Genomic DNA, 20,829 nt, shown 5'->3' on the forward strand with positions numbered 1-20,829 from the left:
AGATTTACCACTCTGGACCTTTATCTGTCAATAGGCTTCTTTGCCTCAGAGACTATCTCTGCAAGCTTTCCAAGCTCAAGGAGTCGTTGTGAGGGCAACTGAGAAAGGGAATATCAAAGTGCTTGGAAAACTATGCCCAGCTAATGAAAAATGAGAGGTGAGAAATTATTAAGTGTTAATAGAAGGGCCACAGACTTCTCCATCACCCAGTACCCATTATCCTTAGTTTTTAAAGGTCTGGAGAGAATATTTCACTGCTTACCTCCTCGCACAGGTTTAATTAAAAAATAAAACTTACAGCAAAATTAGCCTAACATATCCTATATGACAATCAGTCGATTCTGAGAGTAAGAACAAGGTAGATATGATTTAGGGTGCAACAAAGGGGAAACACCATATATAGTTGTGCTGTTTTGTTTCCATATTTATAATTGTCTAGATGGAAATATACATGCAGAGCATGATGAGGAAACATTTTTCAGTCAATTACCTTAGACTAAGCTCATAGTCTTTATTCATTCATTAAAAAAACGTTTTTTTAATTACTGGAAACTGTTAAAACATAGGATAAGAATTTCCCAAAATGGACAAAAGATATGGATAAATACAAGGAAAACCACACAAAATCAAACCACAATGGATGAGTGATCCAGTTTCTCCACATCCTCACCAGCATTTGGTGTTGTCACTATTTTTTATTTCAGTCATTCCAATAGGTGTGAAATGCTATCTCATTGTGCCTTTAATTTGCACTTCCCTAATGGCTGATGATGTTGAATATCTTTTTATGTGCTTAGTTGCTATCTGTATGTCCTTTTTGGTGGACTGTCTTTTGCCCTTTTTCTAACTGGATCATTTTTGGTTTTTTTTACTGCTCAGTTTTGAGAATTGTTTAATTATTTTAGGTATTAGTCCTTCATCAGATACATGCTGGGCAAATATTTGCTCCCAGTCGGTAGCTCGTCTTTCATTCTCTTAACAGTGTCTTCAAAGAGCCAAGTTTTTCACTTTGATGAAGTCTAATGTATCAATTTTTCCTTTTATGGATTCTTTGTCTATCCCTAGATTCTAAAGATATTGTTTTTTTCTTAAAGTTTGTTAGTTTTACATTAAAGTCTGTGATCCATTTTGAGTGCATCTGTATATAAGGTGTGAGACTTAAGTCAAGGAGTTTTTTGTTTTGGTTTGGTTTGGTTTGTTTCCTTTGTTTATAGATGTTCAAGTTCTCCAGCACCGTTTATTTATAAATCTATCCTTCCTCCACTGAATGCTTCTGCACCTTCGTCAAAAATCAGTTGGATATATTTGTGTGGGATTATTTCAAGGTTCTCTATTCTGTTGCATTGATCTGTGTTTATCCCTCCACCAACACCACACAGTCTTGATTACTGAAGCTACCTAATGTATTTGAAATTGAGTATAGTGATTCCTCCAACTTTATTCTTTTTCAAAATTGCTTTAGCTATTATATTTTATTTGATTTTCAATACAAATATTAGAATAATCTTCTGTATATCTACAAAAAAATCTTGCTGGGATTTTGGCAGGAATTGTGTTAATCCTATATATCAATTTGGAGAGAAATGACATCTCCCCATTTATTTTGATCTTCATTTTCTTCAATTGGCAGTTTATAGTTTTCAGCATACAGGTCCTATGCAAGTTCTGCTAGATTTACACCTGAAAATTTCATTTCTAGAAGTTGTTTTCATAGATTCCTTGGCATTTTCTACACATTCAATCATGTTATCTCCAAATAGGGACAGTTTTATTTCTTCATTTCCAATCTGCTTGCGTTTTATTTCCTTTTCTTGCTTTACTGCCTGGCTAACAGGCCCAGCACTGTGTGAAAGAAGAGTAGTGAGAGAGGACATCCTTTCCTTACACCCAATTTTAGGAGAAAAGCATCCGTCTTTCAACATTAAGAACATTATCTGTAGCTTTTCTGTAGATGATCTTTATAACATTATAGAAGTTCCCCTTTATTCCTAGTTTGCTGAGTGGTTTATCTAAAAATCACGAATGGGTAGTGAATTCTGTCAAATTCTTTTTTTGCATCAACTGATTAATCATGTGATTATTTTTTTCTTCTTTAGCCTGTTAATACAGTGGATTACATTGACAGATTTTTGAACCAACTTTGCATCCCTGGAATAAACTCCAGTTGGTAATGGTATATAATTCTTTTTAATTGCTAATTCTATTAGCTAATATCTTGTTAAGGGTTTTGCATATACATTCATGAAAGATATTGGTCCATAGTTTTCTTTCCTTCCTTTTTTTTTTTTTGTACTGCCTTTATTTGGCTTTGGTATCAGGGTAATGCTAACTTCATAAAATGAATTGGGAAGATTTCCCCCTTCTGCTTCCTGAAAGAGACTGTGTATAAACCATATTAATTAGTCTTCAAACATCTGGCAGATTTATTTGGTGAATCTCCAGTGGAGATTTCTTTTTGGGAATTTTCAAATTATAACTTCAATGTCTTAAATAGGTACAGGGGTATTCAAACTATCTATTTCAAACTGGGTGAGATTTTTTGGTGGGTGATTTTAAGGAATTGGTCCATTTCATCTAAGTTGTCAACTGTATGTATGCAAAGTTGTTAATACTGTTCCCTTTTTTATCTCTGCAAAGTATGTAGCTTCATTCTTGATACTGCTAATTTGTGTTTTCTCCCATTTTTATCTTTGTCCATCTTGCTAGATATTTGTCAATTTTATTCATCTTTTCAAAGAACCAACTCTGATTTTTCTCTATTGTTTTCCTGTCTAAATTTTTTTTTATTTCTGCTCTTATTTTCATGATTTACACTCTTCTGCCTCCTTTGGGTTTATTTTGCTCTTCTTTTTCTAGGTTCTTGATAATGAGAGCTCACATTATTAATTTGTTTTGTCTTTTCTAAAATAATAATTTAGTGCTATAAATTTCCCTCTCATCACTGCTTCAGTTGTGTTGCACAGTTTTGATATGTAGTATTTTCATTTTCATTCAGTTCACTGTATTTATTATCTTAAGATCCCCTCCGTGACTTGTGCATTACTTAAAAAAGTGTTGTTTATTTTCCAAGTGTTTGGAGATTTTACTATTATCTTTCTGTTACTGATTTCTAGACTGACTCCACTGCCATTGGAGAACATACTCTGCTTGATTTTAGTTCTTTTAAATTTGTTGAGGTTTGTCTTATGGCCCAGGATGTGCTCTATGTTGGTATATGCTCTGTGGGCACATGAAAAGAATATATATCCTGCTGATGTTGGTTAGAGTGTTCTATAAACGTCAACTAGATTCTGTTGATTGGTGACTTCAAGTTCTTTATCCCTGGTGAGCTTTGTGTGATTTTTCTATCAATTGTTGAGAAAAGGGTGTTGAAGTCTTCAACTATCATTGAAGATATGTCTACTTAACCTTTTAATTCTGTCACTTTCTGCTTTACATAGTTTGCAGGTCTGTTGTTTGATGCATACCTTTTTAGATTTGCTATAACTTCTTTGTGGATTGACCATTTTATCGTTATATAATTTTCCTTTCTATATCTGGTAATTTTCTTTGCTGTGAAGTCTACTTAATCTGAGATTAATATAACCACTCTTGCTTTATTTGGATTAATTTTTACATGATATATCTTTTTCCATCCTTTTATTTCCTACATACCTATGTTATACTTGAAGTCAGTTACACATAGCATATAGTTAGGTCATGATTTTAATCCACTCTGATGACCTCTGCCTTTTATTGGTTTCTTTTAACTGTTTATATTTAATGGAATTATTCATATGCTATCATGGGGTGGCAGTCCAGGGTCTCCACATGAACTTCACTGAAACTGCAGGGGCCAGTTATCCAGACTGATGAAAAGTACCAACTACCTACTCAGCCTTCTCTGACAATACCCTAGTGGTGACTGGGGGGATTACAGCAAGTTGAGAGTGGAAGTCTATACTCTCCACTTGGGCTTTACTAGTGTTTGGCTGGAATAGAGTGGTTATTTTCTAAGTGTTTCTATCTTGTTGGCTGGCCCTTTCCTGGTCCTTTGGCTCCAGAGGAGGCTTGTCTCAGTGCTTTTTAAAATTTCTGTACCTATTGGCATTTCTGGGTGACCAGCTTCTTCAGTTCCTAGTCTAGAACAGATGAGGCAAAAAAGAAACCCAGGTAACTTACAATTATGTCATTCCTTGGGTCATAAGGTCCCTAGGCAATCTGACTGATTTACTCCATCTGTCAAAGTCTTCTTGTGTTTGTACATATAATTTCCAGGATTTTCGGTTATATTCCATGGGAAGAAAAGGGAAACGTACATCTATTCCATCTTTCCAAAAGAAGAAATCACTGGTCATTTTTTGAAGAATTCTGTGACAATCTCTCCATTAACTGGTATGTAATCGTTGATATATCAGAATTTAGTTCTACAATGATATCATTTGTCTTCTGACTGTTCCATTTGTTTTCCATTCCACTGTTTGCCCTTTTCTCTTTTAGATTATTTGAACAATTTTTAGTAATTCATCTATTATGCTATTTTACTATATCTGTTTGTATACTTTTTTTATTGGTTGCTCTAGGGATTATACACCTCACTTCAGAGTCTACTTAGAATCAATACTTGAACACTTCAAGTAGAATGTAGAATACATCCCTTTAGCCTCCCCACTTTATGTTGTGGTTATTTTACACATTGCATTTATGTACTTTGAACAATGTTTTGTCTTCAACCATTAAACATATTTTGAAGACTCAAGAGAGGAAAAACAGTCTATTACAGAGATCAGAAAGTTTCTTCAGTAAAGGTCCAGATAGTAAATATTTTAGGTTTTTCAGGCCATACAACGTGGGGGTAATGATTGGGAATGGACATGTGGAAGTTTCTGGAAGTGTTCTATTTACTGGCCTGGTTGGGGGTTACACGGGAGTTCACTTTGTGGTAACTCACTGACTGTATGTTTTCTTTTATGCACCTGGCCTTTGTTAGTAACTCACCAACTAACTTTTGTTTTGTGCACCTAACTGTTTTTTGTGTTATACTTACCAATGAAAGTAATTCTGAAACTAAGTAGATCAGAGAGCTTGAAAAATATATACATGAATATATCAGAGAGCTTGGGACTGAATTATCAGGAATAAGGAGCATGGTTTCCTTATTGCTCCCTTCAGTCCTTTCTTCTTTGAACAAAATTAATAGACCAGGAAATAAAACAGTGTTCCCTCAACCCCAGGACACAGAATATCTACTGAGTGCAATGCACAGAGATGGGAACTGCTTGCTGGAGCTAGAAGTTCAAAAATGGGAATTGTGAAAAAATGAGATGAGAGGTAGATGATTACATTAGATGAACATTCTAATTGAAGAACTGGAGAAGGGGGATAAGAAAACAAAGGGAAAGATGTTCTTCAGTGAGAAAGTCAATAATACAAATTCAGGATTTTTTCGTAGGGAGTGCATGAAGAAAAGGAGGTTGAAGAGAAGGTAGTCAAGAAAGAAGAGAGGAAAGAAACGGGAAGGAAGTAAGGAGGAAAAGACTAGAAAAAGAGAAAGATGAGAAGGAGGGAGAGAAGGGAGAAAAAGAATGGAGAGAATAAGGAAGGATATACAATAGAAAGAAATGACACAAGAAAGAAATGTGGTTAAATGATCCATATTGGGCACCTGACACAAACCAAGCATTTTGACACCTCACATCAACTCTGTAAGGTAGATACTGTCCATCCTATTTTATAAACGAGGAAAGAGAAGCCCTGAAAACTTATTTTACTCACACAGACACACCTAGAAACATCAACCCTACCTGCATGTAACTCCAAATTCTGTGCTCTAGGAAACCATTTAATTCCAACAAAGATTCCCTTATGGGAAGTAAATGCTTATGTTTCACTTCAGTCCTGGAAACAATTACCCTAGAGGATGCCTTTGTCCTAATAAGAAATAGAAAATGGTTGATCTTCTGAAACCCTAAATCTGCAGTTCTGTAATTCTATATGTGGTCTAATTACACACAACTGACCTAATGAGGTCAGTTGTGTGTAATACTGACATCACTGACATGTTCTGATACTGCCTCAGTATTAAGAGACATTTTCAAAGAATCTAGTGTTCACTTTTTTAAGCAAAACCAGTAGAGCACTAGAAGTTCTGTTTAAGTTGACAAATGATGCCTTATCTTATGAGAAAATGGGCACAAAATATATTCCATAGCTCAGTATTAGTATTTGCCAACTAGCAGGATGCCACTTTCTATATGGAGTGGTACAGAAAACCCCAAGAGAAAACTCCAGCTCGTGAGTGAAGTTACCTGGATTTCTTCAGATTAAGCAGAGAACAGAAACAAATTATCAAAGAGATAGACCCCAGAAGAAAATCACCTCTCTCTGACAAAATTATGTGAAGAATAGTAGACTTTATCTTCACATGTACCACAAGTTTGGGGGTCACTTCAGAGTACTTGCAAAAAGTATTATTCATTAATTCTTTCTCTTTATTTCAAAGTTACTTAGCACTTACTGTGGGTCAAAAGAAGTGGTGAGGGGATGGATGGGAGAAAAGGGAAAGAGAGGTTCCCATGTACAGAGAATGGGGTAGGAACATGACAGACGCTGCCAAGATACTTTATACAGCACAGGTCTGGATATTTATTATAGTCCCCAGAAAAGTATAAAAGCTAAACCAAGCTACCTCCAAGGAATAATTAGAAGTGAAAATTGATAAAGAGAAAATGGCTCATATTCTCCTCATTGATTTCCTGTGCAGTGAGTCAAACTTGACTGTTGGTTGGAAGTCAGTTTGGGTACTTCTTATTACTTTTTCTGCAGTTGGCTACTCCTGTCAGTGCCTTTCATGCTGGAGTCTTTCTTTGCTCTAATCACAGCTGTCAGCTATTGAATGAGTTTGACACCCTGACTCCAGAAACAAGGGGATTCACACCCCATGCATATGCAGTCAGTTCCTTCATTAGAGCTGACTGACATCAGAGATAACACGGTGCACTGCCACTAATTTTTAGAAGCTAAACAAATGGCTGCACAATCAAGTAGGAACCTCCTGGATCTGATACACCCAGAGAGCCCAAGAATTTGTATTTATACAATTCAGCCAGTATTGCTGTAAATGCCTACACTTTTATCACTGAAAAGCGGTATAAGCAATCAGTGCAGAGCTAGATCACACACACACACACACACACACACACACACACACACACCAGACTCCTCCCCAAGAATCTTAGTTGCCCATTCCTAATCATCTCAGTTGGAGTTCCAAGTGTTGAGTGACAACGGGCATGAGTTAGCTATTGTGACTTGGCTTTTTGAGAAGCATAAGTTTCTGAAAGAAAAAAGGTGGGGGGGAGAATGAGAGGGACCAGGATCACCTCCTCCACAAAAAAAAAAAAAAAAAAAAAAAAAAAATTGCAGCAGAACTAGAGCTTCTGAGAGTGTTTCTGCACATAACATCATAAAATGGTAAGACTCCAAGTTGAAATGGATCATCTAGTCCCAAACCACCAAGTATGAAATTCTTCTAGAGCATCCCTGACAAGGACCTATTCAGACTCTAGCTGATGTTCCTAGCAATAAGCATGCCTTGTTTGGTGTGAGGCCGCTTACTGGAAATAGAAGCACAAACTGAATCAGTATTATAGGCAGTCGCTATAGCATCGCCCCTACGGAGATGCATCCCCCGCTCACCACTTGCATTTAGTATTTAGAGTTTAGTCATCAAAGCCCTCTTCAAACCCCAGGACTTCAGGACGCCCCCAACCACAAAATTTTCCTACTGTCCCTCACACGCAGTTGGTTTCTTCTTCCCAGGCTACAAAGATATATCCAATGCCCTTCAAAAGATCAAGGGACTTCTAACCATCCCTAATTGATCTTTAACTTGTCTCCTCCATCAGTTCCTTAAACACCCAGTGGACCGCTCTTGTACGGCGATTTGTAGAACCTCCAGCACTACCACCTGCAACTTTTCAGCAACTCAGAAGGGTGGGCAAATAACTTTATAAAAAATAAATAAATAAAGCTCCTAATGGATTAAACAAAATCGCTGGGAAGCAGCAACCCTCCAACTGAGTGAAGAGCAGCTTGGGGGTGCTACAACACATGAGAACCTAAGACGTAAGATGGCGCTTCACCTACGGTTTGGGAGGTGGGGACATGTAAACTGATGGATATATATATGATTGTACTATTCCATACTGCGATATAGTTCTTCTTTAATTTAAAAAAACAACTGCCCCTGCTGGGCGTGGGGAACAAACCCCTGCACAAGGCAGCGCCACAGGAAATACTCCGAGGGTCACCGGGCAGCTGAGGCTATACCCAGTATCACCCCGGAGTCACACGGACCCACCCCGGTTTATCTGCTTCACAGCACGTATCACACTTGGACAGTATTGCTTCGTTTGTCGCATTTCGTCTGTCTCCCCCGCTAGAATGTACCACAGGCCCAGAGGACGGGACGTGGTAGGTGGTCAATAAATCGTTTTTGAACGGGGAAGTGGCGGTTACTCGAACGCGTACCTCAATGAATGAATGAGTGAAAGGACGAACGAATGACCCGGAGCCTGGCCTAAGCCCCTCAGCTCTCCTCATGCCCAGCGGCCCGCGGGCCGGGCGCGCCCCAGGTGAGCGCTCGGAGCCACAGTCACCAGCCTCCGCCTACGGCGGCCGGGAGGCGTCAAGCCACTTCGGGGCGGAAGAGCCTGCCCGGAGGGGCCCGACCCGCGCGCACGCAGGCGCGGGCACCCACGCTTCCGGGAGGTCACTTCCTCTCCTGTCTCGTAGCAACGGCTGGCAGCGTTGCTGACATCCCGGGCAGCGGTGGCACCGGACTGAGCTCAGAGTCTCGCCGCCCGCGCGATGGTAAACCCGGGGTCTCTGTCCGCGACCCGCCGCTCCAAGGGCGACGACCGGCAGGGGACCTTCGCTGTCCGGCTCCCGGGGCCGACCCAGGCCCGGCTGGGCCCGGGGCGAAGGCTGGGGGCTCCAGAAGCTTCTGGGAGGAGTGACACGGAGACCCTGGAGGGACCAGAGGGCGACCGTGGAGGGAGAGAAGAAGATGTCTAGATGGGGGAAGCTATCTTGGGGCATAGATATCGAGATACGGAGGGAATGAAAGATCCTGAGGGGAATGAGAAATCGACAGCGAGGAAAGTTTGAAAAGCGGAGCGGCGCGAGGAAGAGGAGAAAAATCACCCTGAGAGGGAAGAAAGAGAGGGGACGACGAGCACAAGCAAATGGAGAGAGGGGAGAAGGAGGAGTTATTGAGAGAGAAGAAAGGAAAATAAAGAGGCAGCAGGAATGGGAGGGGGAGGAGGAGAAAAGGAAAATGAACACAGGAAAGTTTGAAAAAGAACAAAGTGAAAGCAAAGAGTTTCTTTTTAAGAAAGGAATGAAAAGAGAATTGGCGATGGGAATTAAGAGACTGTATTGGGGGGGGCTCCAAAATCACCAAAGGAGAAAACACCTGGGAAAAGAGAGGGAAAGGAAAGGAAGATCAGCGAGAGGCGTTTGGGGGAGAAGTAAAACAGAAAAAAGGTAAAACGAGGGCAGCGGTTGTAAGGAGCTGCGGTCGTTGTCTAAATGGCAAAAAAAAATGTAGTAAGTCATTGATCCCTGTACAGCTATTATGCTTTAAGTTCAGTGTTTCCCGACGTGAGATGCAGACATTAGTTGCTACTTAAGATGGCTCAGAGAACCAAAAACCACAGTGAATCACATCAGAGAAAGTTATTGCGTTTTTTTTTTTTTTTTTTCAGCCTTTAGACTATATCCAGGACAGAGTTTCTGGGACTGTTAGGTCGTTAATACCACTATCCTTTGGTAGTTTTGATTTTTCACCTGAAGGGCAGACCTCAGGCTCAGAGCTTTCATTGGGGTGAAATTTAATAATATGCTCTGTCTTTGTTTTGTTTCTTTTTATGGTTATTTCTGCCTATGACAAATGATACCAGATTTACATTTGTGGTAGTGACGTATAATTTCCTTTTAAAATGCATTTATTTAAGCTTTTAGCAGTGAAATAATTTTAAGAATGTGCTGGGTAAATAAAATAGATGGTATTCATAATGGCAAAAATTATAAATCTAGTACATGAATGCCTGAAATTTAGAAAACACCTGCTATAGTGGTGGAAGGAGGAAATAAGTGCTCCTGCCCACATTAGGGGCACAAGAAAACTGTCTTCTGACTAAAGCAACATAACGTTCACCTGTACAATGCTGGAAAGAAAAATATATCATAAATCCTCATCAAGAGACTCTGCAGAATACTGTTTGAATTCAGAATAACCAGTGATTACTCAGTTATGGAAAATATGCAGGCTGGAAAAAATTATTTTGATTTTAGCATTTGTAGAAGGAGAGAAACTGGTACAATATATATAGTCTATGCATGTGATTCAGAAAGCTGAGTTTAAAACCCAATGGTGGGATTCCAACATAATCATTCATGATTGAACGTTCAGCTTGCACTGAGATCCAGGCTGTCGTTACCAATAGAATCCTGGAATCCTGGAATACACTGTTTTTACAGAATACTTTGAATTTAACCATCTGAACTCCCAATTAGGTGGCATTTAGGACTGAGAATATGATTTCTCATTAAGTGATGCTTTTAGACAGAAGGAGGCAGTGATACAGCTCTATAAATAGTTTTTAAATCTATAATGTAGAAAAGGGATTTTTCACTTGAATACAGAAAGATCAATCAATAAAAGATGACCAGGAGCAGATTTCTGTTCAACAACATAGGATACTTTTCCAGTAAATAGAGACAGATAAAAATGGAGTGAGCTCTTGTGAGGCAAGAAGCTTTCTGTCTCAACAAGAGTTCAAGCCAAGATATTTGTCAGGGTTGTATGTAGAGGGTCTTACATAGGCTTGCATATGGGACTTGACACTTTGAAAGCTCTCTTCCAAAAATCTGGGACCTGACAATTTCAAAGCTCTCTTCCGAAAATCTGAGCTTCTAAATCTTAGTTTAAGGAGATTGGAGAATAGGGGTCTTTCAAAACATTACTCTAATTAGGACTGGGGTCACCACAAAGACTCTTTGGTTAATTTTCTTCCTGATCTCTTCCAGGCAGAGGTGGAGGAAACCCTAAAGAGGATCCAGAGCCATAAAGGGGTTATAGGAACAATGGTTGTAAATGCAGAAGGTAAATACCTCACAGGCTGCCTTCTTGACAGGCAGAAGCTGACCAAGAGCCTGTTTGTTGTGTGAAGCCTTAGGCAAACATCTTGGAATTTTACATCAAAAGTATATCTTGTATATTTTAGCTAGAGCATTTACTCATCATACATCTATTGAGTAACTATTAATTACATGCCAAGAACTCTGCTAAGAGGTAGGGAGATAAATATTAAAAAGACATGCATAAAAATGCCTATATATCCCTAAGAAATGCTGCACATTGTCTAATTTTTAAAGCTTTGGTAACTCTCTTCTAACATTTCAGGACTATCAATAAAACTATTATATTGAAGATAGAGAGAATACCATTGTTGGCAGTTTGCTTTCGTTTTAACATTGTAAAGCGTACAGAGTTTCAGTCTTCATTTTTAAAAGAAATTGTTCCTTTACCGTAGTTAATGAAATCTTTGAGAATTAATTTTAATGTAATTTATAGTATAGTCTTTGTGGTTATAGTTTAAGAAGGGCCAATACGTTTCCACCTATGAAATCTGTAGACTTATACCAGAGACTTGCCTATTAACAATCCCCAGAGCCTTTTCTCTGGCACACTGTTCCATGCTCAGCTATGGTGGCAGCTTCTGCTTAAAGGCTTCTGCTGGCTTCATTGCTGATTCAGGCATTTGCAAGGGCAAGAGGTGCCACAAGCCCCAGAGCACTAGTTGAAATAAGAGTAGCTGCTTCACACAGTCCACGGTACAACCATGGATTTGGTACATTGCCAACTCAGTGCTTGGCAACAGACTCTCATAGCTAATCATTATTCTGGAGCAAATCCATCAATAAATATTTAGTGAGCAACTACCCACTGAAAGTCTGTTTAAACTCTAAACTTCAATCCCTTATCATTAAAAATGCAAAATAACTTACTTTACTGGTGACTGTGACAATTAAGTGAAACAATCATTGTCAAGTGCCTGGCACAATACCTAACACTTAACAGAATTGTAATTAAATAGTTCTGTGAATGTGGGAAGTTTTAATTTATTTGTAAAGATAAAACATTTGATTGTTTTACAAAATAATAAAATAAAATTTTAATAAACTCAGTGTCAAATGAATATAATAAATTCACCCAGCTTGAGTGCAGGAGGGAGAGGATTTAACATCAGCCTACAGGAAAGTCAAGAGCTATGCCTCATATTTCCAGGAAGCGGTCCAGCTCAAGTCCATGGTTCTGGTTGAACTGATTTTAGTTTCAGGCATTTGCGTAAACTCTGCCACACCCCCTAAGATGGGTTATTTGCGTGACTTCACAGAGATGCTTTATTTGTTTTCTTTGGCTGCCATAACAAAGCACCACACACTGAGTGGCTTAAAAAAGATTAGACATTTATTTTCTCTCAGTTCTGGAAGGCTAGAAATTGAAATCAAAGTGTCAGTGGGTCCAGGCTCTCTTCAGAGGCTCCACAGGAGGATCCTTCCTTGCCTCTGCCCAGCTTCTGGTGATTTCCAGCCATCCTTGCTGTTGACTGGTCTGTAGGTGCATCACTCCCGTCTCTGCCTCCATCATCGTGTATGTTCTCCTCTCTGTGCTCTGTTTTCTCTTCTTATAAGGGCCCGTTGTTGGATTAGGTCCCACACTGATCCAGTATGACCTCATTTTAACTAATTACATCTTCCAAGACTATTTCCAAATAATGTCACACTCTGAGGTTTAGGGTGGGCTTGAATTTTGGAGGGGACACTATTCAACCCAGTCCAGATGCATTCACCTGTGACACCCTGGACAATGTATCTCATGTGTTACTTTGGAAGAGATGGTCTAAAGTACATAATCCTGGCAATATGCATCAATGTCTGAAAAATATCCATACCTTATGATCTGTAATTCCACTCCTAGAAATTTGTTTAAGAAGTGATGAAGAAAAGATTTAGGTGCAAAGGATATTACAGAGGCATCATATATAATAGCAATAAATAAACAGACAAGTACATAAATCCCAACAGTAGGGAAATTTTTAAATTTATTATATAAGATTTACTCAGTGAACCATTACTCTATTTAAAATGTTGAAGAATATTTAGAGTCATGAAAAACTACTCACAATATTAGATGAAAAAAAGCAGGAAACGAAGCAGTAGCCAGCATCTTCTGATCCTAAATACGGCCAGGCAGACGTACACGCTGAAATATGGAAGAAAAGGCAGGGCTATGTTACGGTGATTACCTCTGAGTGGTAGAATTAAAAATGACTTTTATTTTCCTGAGGTCTCTCAATTAACACTTTTCTCATCCAAAGGCAACAAAATACTAGTTTCAATACCCATTAACTTCTAATTACCCTCTACTAGGATAAGGTTGTGTTAGGATTCCGGGCACTTTCCTGAAAGCCAAATTAACCTTCTTCCCAAAAATATAAATGAGGGGCTTATTTTTATGGTCAGATTATTAACAACCAGAGGATATGACAAGGATGTGTACTAACAGCATATGGTATAGGTTGTGTGACTGGAATGAAATGAAATACTCCGTCTCAACAGCCTACTCAATTTTAGATGAAAGTGCCATTTATTACAGTGCAGCTTCGCAGCTTTCAGAAGTCCCCTGAAATTTAACACTGAAAATATTTAACTAAGCTGGTGTTTATGTGTTCTTGTTCTGTACCATTGGTTTTAGTCCACTAATTCTAGGCAAATCGTTTTAACAAATTTTTAGGTTGTAATTGTGGCTAGGTAGGCCTTCTACCACGTTTGTCCGTTTAGATCTCGTCCTCTGCCATGTTAAATAGTGTCCTTTGGTTTCACTATTATTGAAACATAGACTTCTTATTCATGACAATAAAGTGGACTTATCAGTTTAGCCCAATGCCGAGGAGTATAGGTTTTTGTTAGATTCTTTGTTCACATTGGTTTCCCATTTACAAAATAATTCATTGTTTACAGTATTGCTCTACTGATCACAGAACTAGATACTGGTGAACATGTATATTTGTTTCCCAGACAGTCATATCTGTCATATATTCTTATGTATATAAGCCTGATTTCTGCAGACTCTTAATTTTAAATATTCTTGACATTTCTAACAATCCATCATTTGAGTTTCATTAGGTTTTATCAGCCATCCAGCCAATTCCTTTTGTTTCTGAAATATAATCTATCAACCAAATGTACGGTTGAAGAATACCAGCTTACTGGCATCATGAAGAGTCATATTTTAAAGTAGTGTCATAAGTTCAGGAATATACTCTTTGTTCTAGAAGTTACATTTTAGGAATTTATGCTACACATACATACAAATGTGAAATGGCATGCACACAGACATATTCTGTAGCCTTGTTTATAAAAGTCAAAAATTGGGAACAGCCCAAATGCCTGTCAGGAAGATATATTAGTTACATGCATTACAAAGCATCCATTCAACAGTCACATTACACAGACATTAACGTGAATGACCTAGCCTTACGCGGACTGAATGCAACAACCTCCCGAGTGTATTAAATGAAAAAAGTTAAGGTACAGAATAGAAGACGACACAGTTAAAGAATACAAACACAAACATACTGGAATAGACTTAGAATATCTCTGCAAGGACACCAAAGAAACTGAGAACAGTGGTTACCTCTCAGAAGGGGAAGTGGGTGAATTTTATACCATGTGCTAAAATTACTTGCTAATAAATTATTTTTTAATTACCTCACATAGTCTCAAGCAAGAACTCAATAAATATTTGTTGATTGATTTTTATTTCCAAGGGTCTACAGTGGATATGAAAAACTCCAAGAGTTTCCACGGTGTGCACTTATTATTCAGAAAGGCCAGCCCTTTTATTTATTGACTTGGATCATGAATAGACTGACTAAGTAGGCCTGAGTATCTGATTCATAATCCTGTCATCTACAGTTTAAACAATTTATTCTGGTTGTATTTCTTTTTTGACACCGAGCAATGCAGACTTTGTAGGTAGTCGCTCTTCATGATGCAAAATAAAACTGTTTGGTCAAAAAGTGCCCTTGAAAGGTTGAGTGCTTGCTATACTTCAGTTTCCTGCTTGTTAACGACACATGCCTTGTGATGGTTCATCAGTTGTGAAAGACAGAACTGACTTCTGGAGAAAAAGTGGCCAAGAAACAATAATACAGAGATTAACAAGTTTTCTATAAAACCTTACTTAAATAGGTTTTCCTGTAAATATTGTCGTTGCCTTCTTTGGCAAGACCTACTCTGGAGAGAATGGTTTTCTTAAAAAGAAATTGGTCTGTTCCAAAGTCAGAGTTGAGGCTCTCAAAGAGTTTCATGAAAAACAGGTAAAATCCCAAGTTAGAAGCGCTCATCTTGTTTACCAGTTTCTGGAGCTACATTCTCTGAGGGAAAACCCAAGAGAGCCACGTCAGCCTTTTTTATTGATTGGCCTTAATTCAGGTTCCTGAGGAACTTGACAGTGATCCCCAATTCACCGTCATATGTCTCCCTCAACGCAAGGCACGTTTGCAGATCAAACCCCTGGAATTCCCTGGTTGATCTGGTAGTTTTCAAAATAATATGAAGGCCGGTTCTGATTAGACATAGTATATGGAGAATACCTAGCGCAGCACCTGTTCCATAATAAGCACTGAGTGACCTGAATGGAGCTGGACTGATATGAACTGAATTGAATTATACTTGCATATTCGTCTGGCTAGATTTTTCCAGTTAAATTAATAGCTTCTGTTTTAAACTCATATAATGAAACAATAGAACACACAAGTAGCCAAATTTAATCATGCTTAAACCAAGAGTGAGTGCAAACCAGGGAATGCCCAGCTGAACTGCAGAGTCTTTGTTGCTGTATTTTCTAGCATAAAAATTAAGGTTTGCAAAATACCGTATGAGGAAGTTACAGAGAAATTTTGAAAATCCCTTTTGATATACCCTCTAGCATGTGCAGTGATATCCCCTTTCTATTTCTGGCCTCGGGAGAAACTAGCACCATGTCACAGACCAAGCATTTCACAGTGGACTCACCGTAGACAGGATGCTTAGGGGAATGCATTTCGTATAGTAATATGTTAACTTAGTACTGAAATAATCAATTAACAACTTCCAGAAGAATTGTGTACAAAAATGTTCATCACCATTGGCTACAAAAACAAAAACACACTACCTAACAATCCAACAGTAGGGGGTTGATTATATTATGATATATCCAAAAAAATAGTAAAGTCTACAGCCATTAAAAATAATGTTGATGGCGTTTCCCTGGTGGCGCAGTGGTTGAGAGTCCGCCTGCCGATGCAGGGGACACGGGTTTGTGCCCCGGTCCGGGAAGATCCCACATGCCGCGAAGCGGCCGGGCCCGTGAGCCGTGGCCGCTGAGCCTGCGCGTCCGGGGCCTGTGCTCCGCAACGGGAGGGAGAGGCCACAGCAGTGAGAGGCCCGCGTACCACAAAAAATAAAATAAAATAAAATAAAATAATGTTGATGGCATCGTCAACAAGGACAGCTTGTATGCTATAATTTAAATGAAGAAAAAAACAACAGTCAAATATGTAATTATAGTTTGATGCAACTAAATTTTAAAATCCACATAATGGCAAAACGATTGGAAGGAAATAAAATTGTTACCTTTCAGTAATACGAGCCATCACTTTTTCTGCCTTTTTACAATTACAGTATTTTCCAGTATTTCTATGATGCGCATATTACTTTTATAATCAAAACAAAAAATGTTTAACCCCAAATTAAATCTCGTACCAGGCATTCCCATCCGAACGACCTTGGACAACTCTACAACAGTTCAATATGCAGGTCTCCTTCATCAGCTGACCATGAAAGCCAAGAGCACAGTCCGTGACATTGACCCTCAGAACGACCTAACTTTTCTTAGGATCAGATCAAAGAAACATGAAATCATGGTAGCTCCAGGTAATTTGGCATTTCTTTTCATCATTTAAGGCATCTTTCTACTTTACTGGATAAAAGCTTTGTCTCAGAGAATGGGGAGTGTGGATTTTAACATGCAATATGACACATAATGCTCTTCAATTACAAAATGAAGAAGTTTGAATGTGAAAATTCCGTGAAATTACTAAAGACGTTGAATTTTGCCCATTTGTTTTTGTTGTTAGTAATCAAAACATTTAGGAGGTGTAGGTTTCCTGTTATGTGAACTAAGCACACAGACTTTCTGAAGAGTGGGAGAAATGTCTCCTGTCCAGGGGATAACGTAGAGGGCAGATCAAAGGTCTGTAGGGTCTTAAACCTTCCCTGGAGTAGAGCACATTCACTGGGGCTATCAAAAGACAGCAGCCACAGAAATACTTCTTTCCTTGAAGGAGGTACATTCACAGTTTTAGTGGATGTCAGTGTAAAACAGGACTCATGTTCCTAAATCTAGTCTAGAATAAACTTCGCTGTAGTACAACTGTAAAATCAGAGTTACCCCCAAACTAAATAAAGCTTTCCCTACACCTGTGTTCTCACCCAAGCTGCACATTAGAATCACTTGGAGAGCTTTAAAAAAATTACTGATACCTGGGACTCCACCCCAGACCAATAAAGACAGAACCTCTGGGGCTTGGCCCCAGGTAATGGTATTTTCTGAGAGCTCAACAGGTGATTCTGATGTGCAGCCAGGCTGGGAGCCCACTGGTCTACACAAGGTCCAAGTGATGTGTTGAAGAGAAAAGCAGATTAGCTGAAGTATTCATTTATTAAATTAATTTTTAGGGTGGATTAACTTTGTCCATATCTCTCCACAGATAAGGAATATCTTCTGATTGTCATTCAGAATCCATGTGAATAGACCTGCAATGGCCAAGTTCTATCCTGGGACTCCAAGGTGAAAACACTTCACTCTTTAAAGATTCCTAAAATTATAATCCAATCTAAATGATCTTTTGGACATTCCTTTCTATTTTTACATTTAAACTCTTCTACATGTCTCATGTAGTCCATTTCAAATGTACTGTAAATTTGTGATTTAGCTATATAATAAATAAATTTTGGTATGTATGCCTCATTTTTTTACGATACACAAAACCAAAGAATTCTAGTGAGAAGACAGCCTTCCTTGAGACAGTTCTTTTCGTCTAGAAGTAATGGCCACCAAGAATTAGAATAGAAGTGTGATTCTGCCCATTTCACTGACATGCCAGGGAGTTGCAGTGGACCAGAGTGGGGCTAGAAGGGAAGCAGGGCGTCCCAGCCCTCAAGGAGCTATAGGTGCTTTCCCAGCTTAAACGAGGGCGGTAAGAAGTCAAGAGCGCAGTTCTCAGTTGGGTCAGCACTGCCCGCTGCGAAACTCCTCAGGCCTGTCCTTCCATCACACCAGCCTGAGGGGACCCAGGAGCAAGTCCTGAGGAAGGATGCACACGTCAAAAGCTGCCTAGAGAACTCCGGAGGGTTTATTTATTTTAGTAGATATTTCAAACATTCTGAAAATAATGAAAATGATAGAACAAATATAACAGATTTCCATGACCCATATAGAATAGATGTTAATCTTTTGCCATGTTTGCCTTATATCCTCTTTTTTTTTCTAATTAACCATTTTATTTTGAGAAAACTGAGGATTCACATGAAACTGTAAGAAATAACCTAGATCCTGTGTACCCTCTACTCAGTTTCCCCCATGGCGACATCTTTCAAAACTATAGTACAATACCACAACCAGGAAATGGACACTGATTCAGCCTAGATACAGAGCATTTCCATCACCACCTGAGCTCCTTGTGGTACCCTTTTGTAGCAACCCCCCAACCCCTGGCACCCACTAATCTGTCCTCCACTTCTGTAATTTTGTCATATCAAAATGGTTGTTATATAAATGGAATCATACAGCACGTAGCCTTTTGAGATTGACTTTTTTTACTCAACATAATGCTGTTGAGATTCACCCCAAAAAATAAACATTATGGATACAGCTGCAGCCCCTCTCCTCCTTTGTGCCTTGGTCCTCTCCTTCTCCGGAGGATCCTTGTCAGGATGCACAAGTCACCCTGCATGGGGGTCCACAGACGCTTCCTCCTAAGTTCCCACAACTCCACAACAAGGCAAGAGTGAGGAATGGTGCAGGACAAGTTTAGTTCTGCCACTGCCATGGCACCAGCTTGCATCCTGGGAGGCTACAATAGCCCAAGCCAAGCAGACGGTGGTCTGAGCAGAAAAGAAGGGCCAAGGCAAATCCCTCAGGTGAAAGGGGTTTACTCTCCACGTGGTGATGGTAGAGGAGAGGGGCCAAGGCTGAAAGCGACCATGGTGGCTGAAGCCAAAGAGTCAAGCCTATCCACGCAACAGACGTCTGCACCCCACTGCAAATCTCAGTGCCCCTGGAAAGTGGGACCCACATAAAGATACTCTGAAAATGCTCTCCAGGTATTTGCAGTGCGGCTCCAGGCTGAGATCCACTGCGGTTACTCAACAGTGGGTCTTACTGGGGTGGTGAGGAGAGCAGCCCAAGACACACATAAATACAAGTTCCATCCGGGAACAGCCCTGGGGTTCCCCCATGTCATCAAGCCAGCTGAGCCCTAGATTTACAAGGAGGATGCTGTCTCTGTCTCCGGAGAGAACAGAACAAATGAGGAAATGAGTTTAAATTACAGCAGAAGTGAGTTCTTCTAAAAAAGTGGGATGAGTAAACATCAAAGAGATTGCAGGATGGAGAACCTATACTATAGCACGTATTAGACTTTTGAGCATTTTCCCCACACTTTTTGTTTTAAAAAACTTCAAAGTTGCAGAAGAGGAGAGAATGAACACCCACATAAGCTTCACCCACATTCACCAACTCAATATTTTACATTTCCTTCATGTCTCTCCCTCCCTCCCCCTATATATATATATATATATATATATATATATAAAACACCCATAACCCCAATTTCCTACTTAAGAAATTTATTACTGATACAATAATATCATCTAATATAGTCATGTTCACATTTCCTCAGTGGTCCCAATAATGTCCTTTATAGCTATTTTTTTAAATCCAGGAGTCTATCAAGGGTAACATATTGCATTTGGTCGTCACGTCTCGAGCTGTTCAGCTGTTTTTAGGACCCCTGTGTTCTATTCTCCCCCAATAGGTGGTATCCAATTTGTATTTGTTCTCCCTGGAGTCCCCAGGGCCATGTGCTCCACAGCCTCCTTGGGCCCCTCCTGATTGGACCCAGATGCAGCCTGTAATTATAGAGGAAATTCAGCCCAAGAGCAGGTCTTGGTCACAGGTGAGCGCTTCCCCTTCCTTCCGTCATGACTCAGAGACCAGACGTACCACCATGCACCCAACCTCATCCTTCAGCCAGTGAGGTCTGGGTACCAGAATAGCCACTCGCCCAGGCACAGCTTCTATGTGTGCTGACAATTTCCAACATAAACAACATCTTGTTAGAATCCAAGCAGCAAGGAAATGCACTACTGAGGGAGAGGATCACCGATATCATCTATCTGACTCCTTGGTTTTACAGGTGAGGATTTCACCTGAGCCTGGCGTCCGGTGTTTTTCAGGAGTCAAGTATGTCAGTTTGTACTAAACTGGTCAAGCCTCTGGAATTGGTGTTCATGATCTTATCAGGGGGCTCATGCTCTTGTGAGACCACCCCCCCGCCCATACCCTCCAGAAAAAAATTGTTTTGAGGAGGTAGAGATTAGCTCATTGTTTTGTTTTTTTTTTTGTGATATGCGGGCCTCCCTCTGCTGTGGCCTCTCCCGTTGCGGAGCACA

General features: G+C 39.6%; 1 protein-coding gene and 1 long non-coding RNA gene across 2 annotated transcripts in view; one reads left to right on the top strand and one right to left on the bottom strand.

The window, feature by feature from the left end:
- Positions 1–8,620, bottom strand: part of LOC129391453 (uncharacterized) — a 271,417-nt gene extending 262,797 nt beyond the window's left edge. The window contains exon 1 of the long non-coding RNA XR_008615597.1: positions 8,512–8,620. This is a non-coding gene — a long non-coding RNA (uncharacterized lncRNA). The remainder of the gene's footprint in view (positions 1–8,511) is intronic.
- Positions 8,621–8,764: 144 nt separating this feature from the next.
- DYNLRB2 (dynein light chain roadblock-type 2) lies at positions 8,765–18,168 on the top strand. The gene is made up of 4 exons (XM_007119604.2): positions 8,765–8,853; positions 11,074–11,149; positions 16,861–17,028; positions 17,865–18,168. Exons 1-4 carry the CDS (start codon positions 8,851–8,853, stop codon positions 17,906–17,908), a joined length of 291 nt encoding a protein of 96 aa, XP_007119666.1. The 5' UTR covers positions 8,765–8,850; the 3' UTR covers positions 17,909–18,168.
- Positions 18,169–20,829: the final 2,661 nt, after the last annotated feature.

The sequence above is a fragment of the Physeter macrocephalus genome, chromosome 17, assembly GCF_002837175.3.
Source record: "Physeter macrocephalus isolate SW-GA chromosome 17, ASM283717v5, whole genome shotgun sequence".
NCBI lineage: Eukaryota > Metazoa > Chordata > Mammalia > Artiodactyla > Physeteridae > Physeter > Physeter macrocephalus.

Excerpts from the sequence above, each read along its gene's own strand:
- DYNLRB2 (XM_007119604.2), top strand. Across the intron at positions 11,150-16,860 it reads AATGGTTGTAAATGCAGAAG|GCATTCCCATCCGAACGACC; the intron begins GTAAATACCTCA and ends ATCTCGTACCAG. Across the intron at positions 17,029-17,864 it reads TGAAATCATGGTAGCTCCAG|ATAAGGAATATCTTCTGATT; the intron begins GTAATTTGGCAT and ends ATCTCTCCACAG.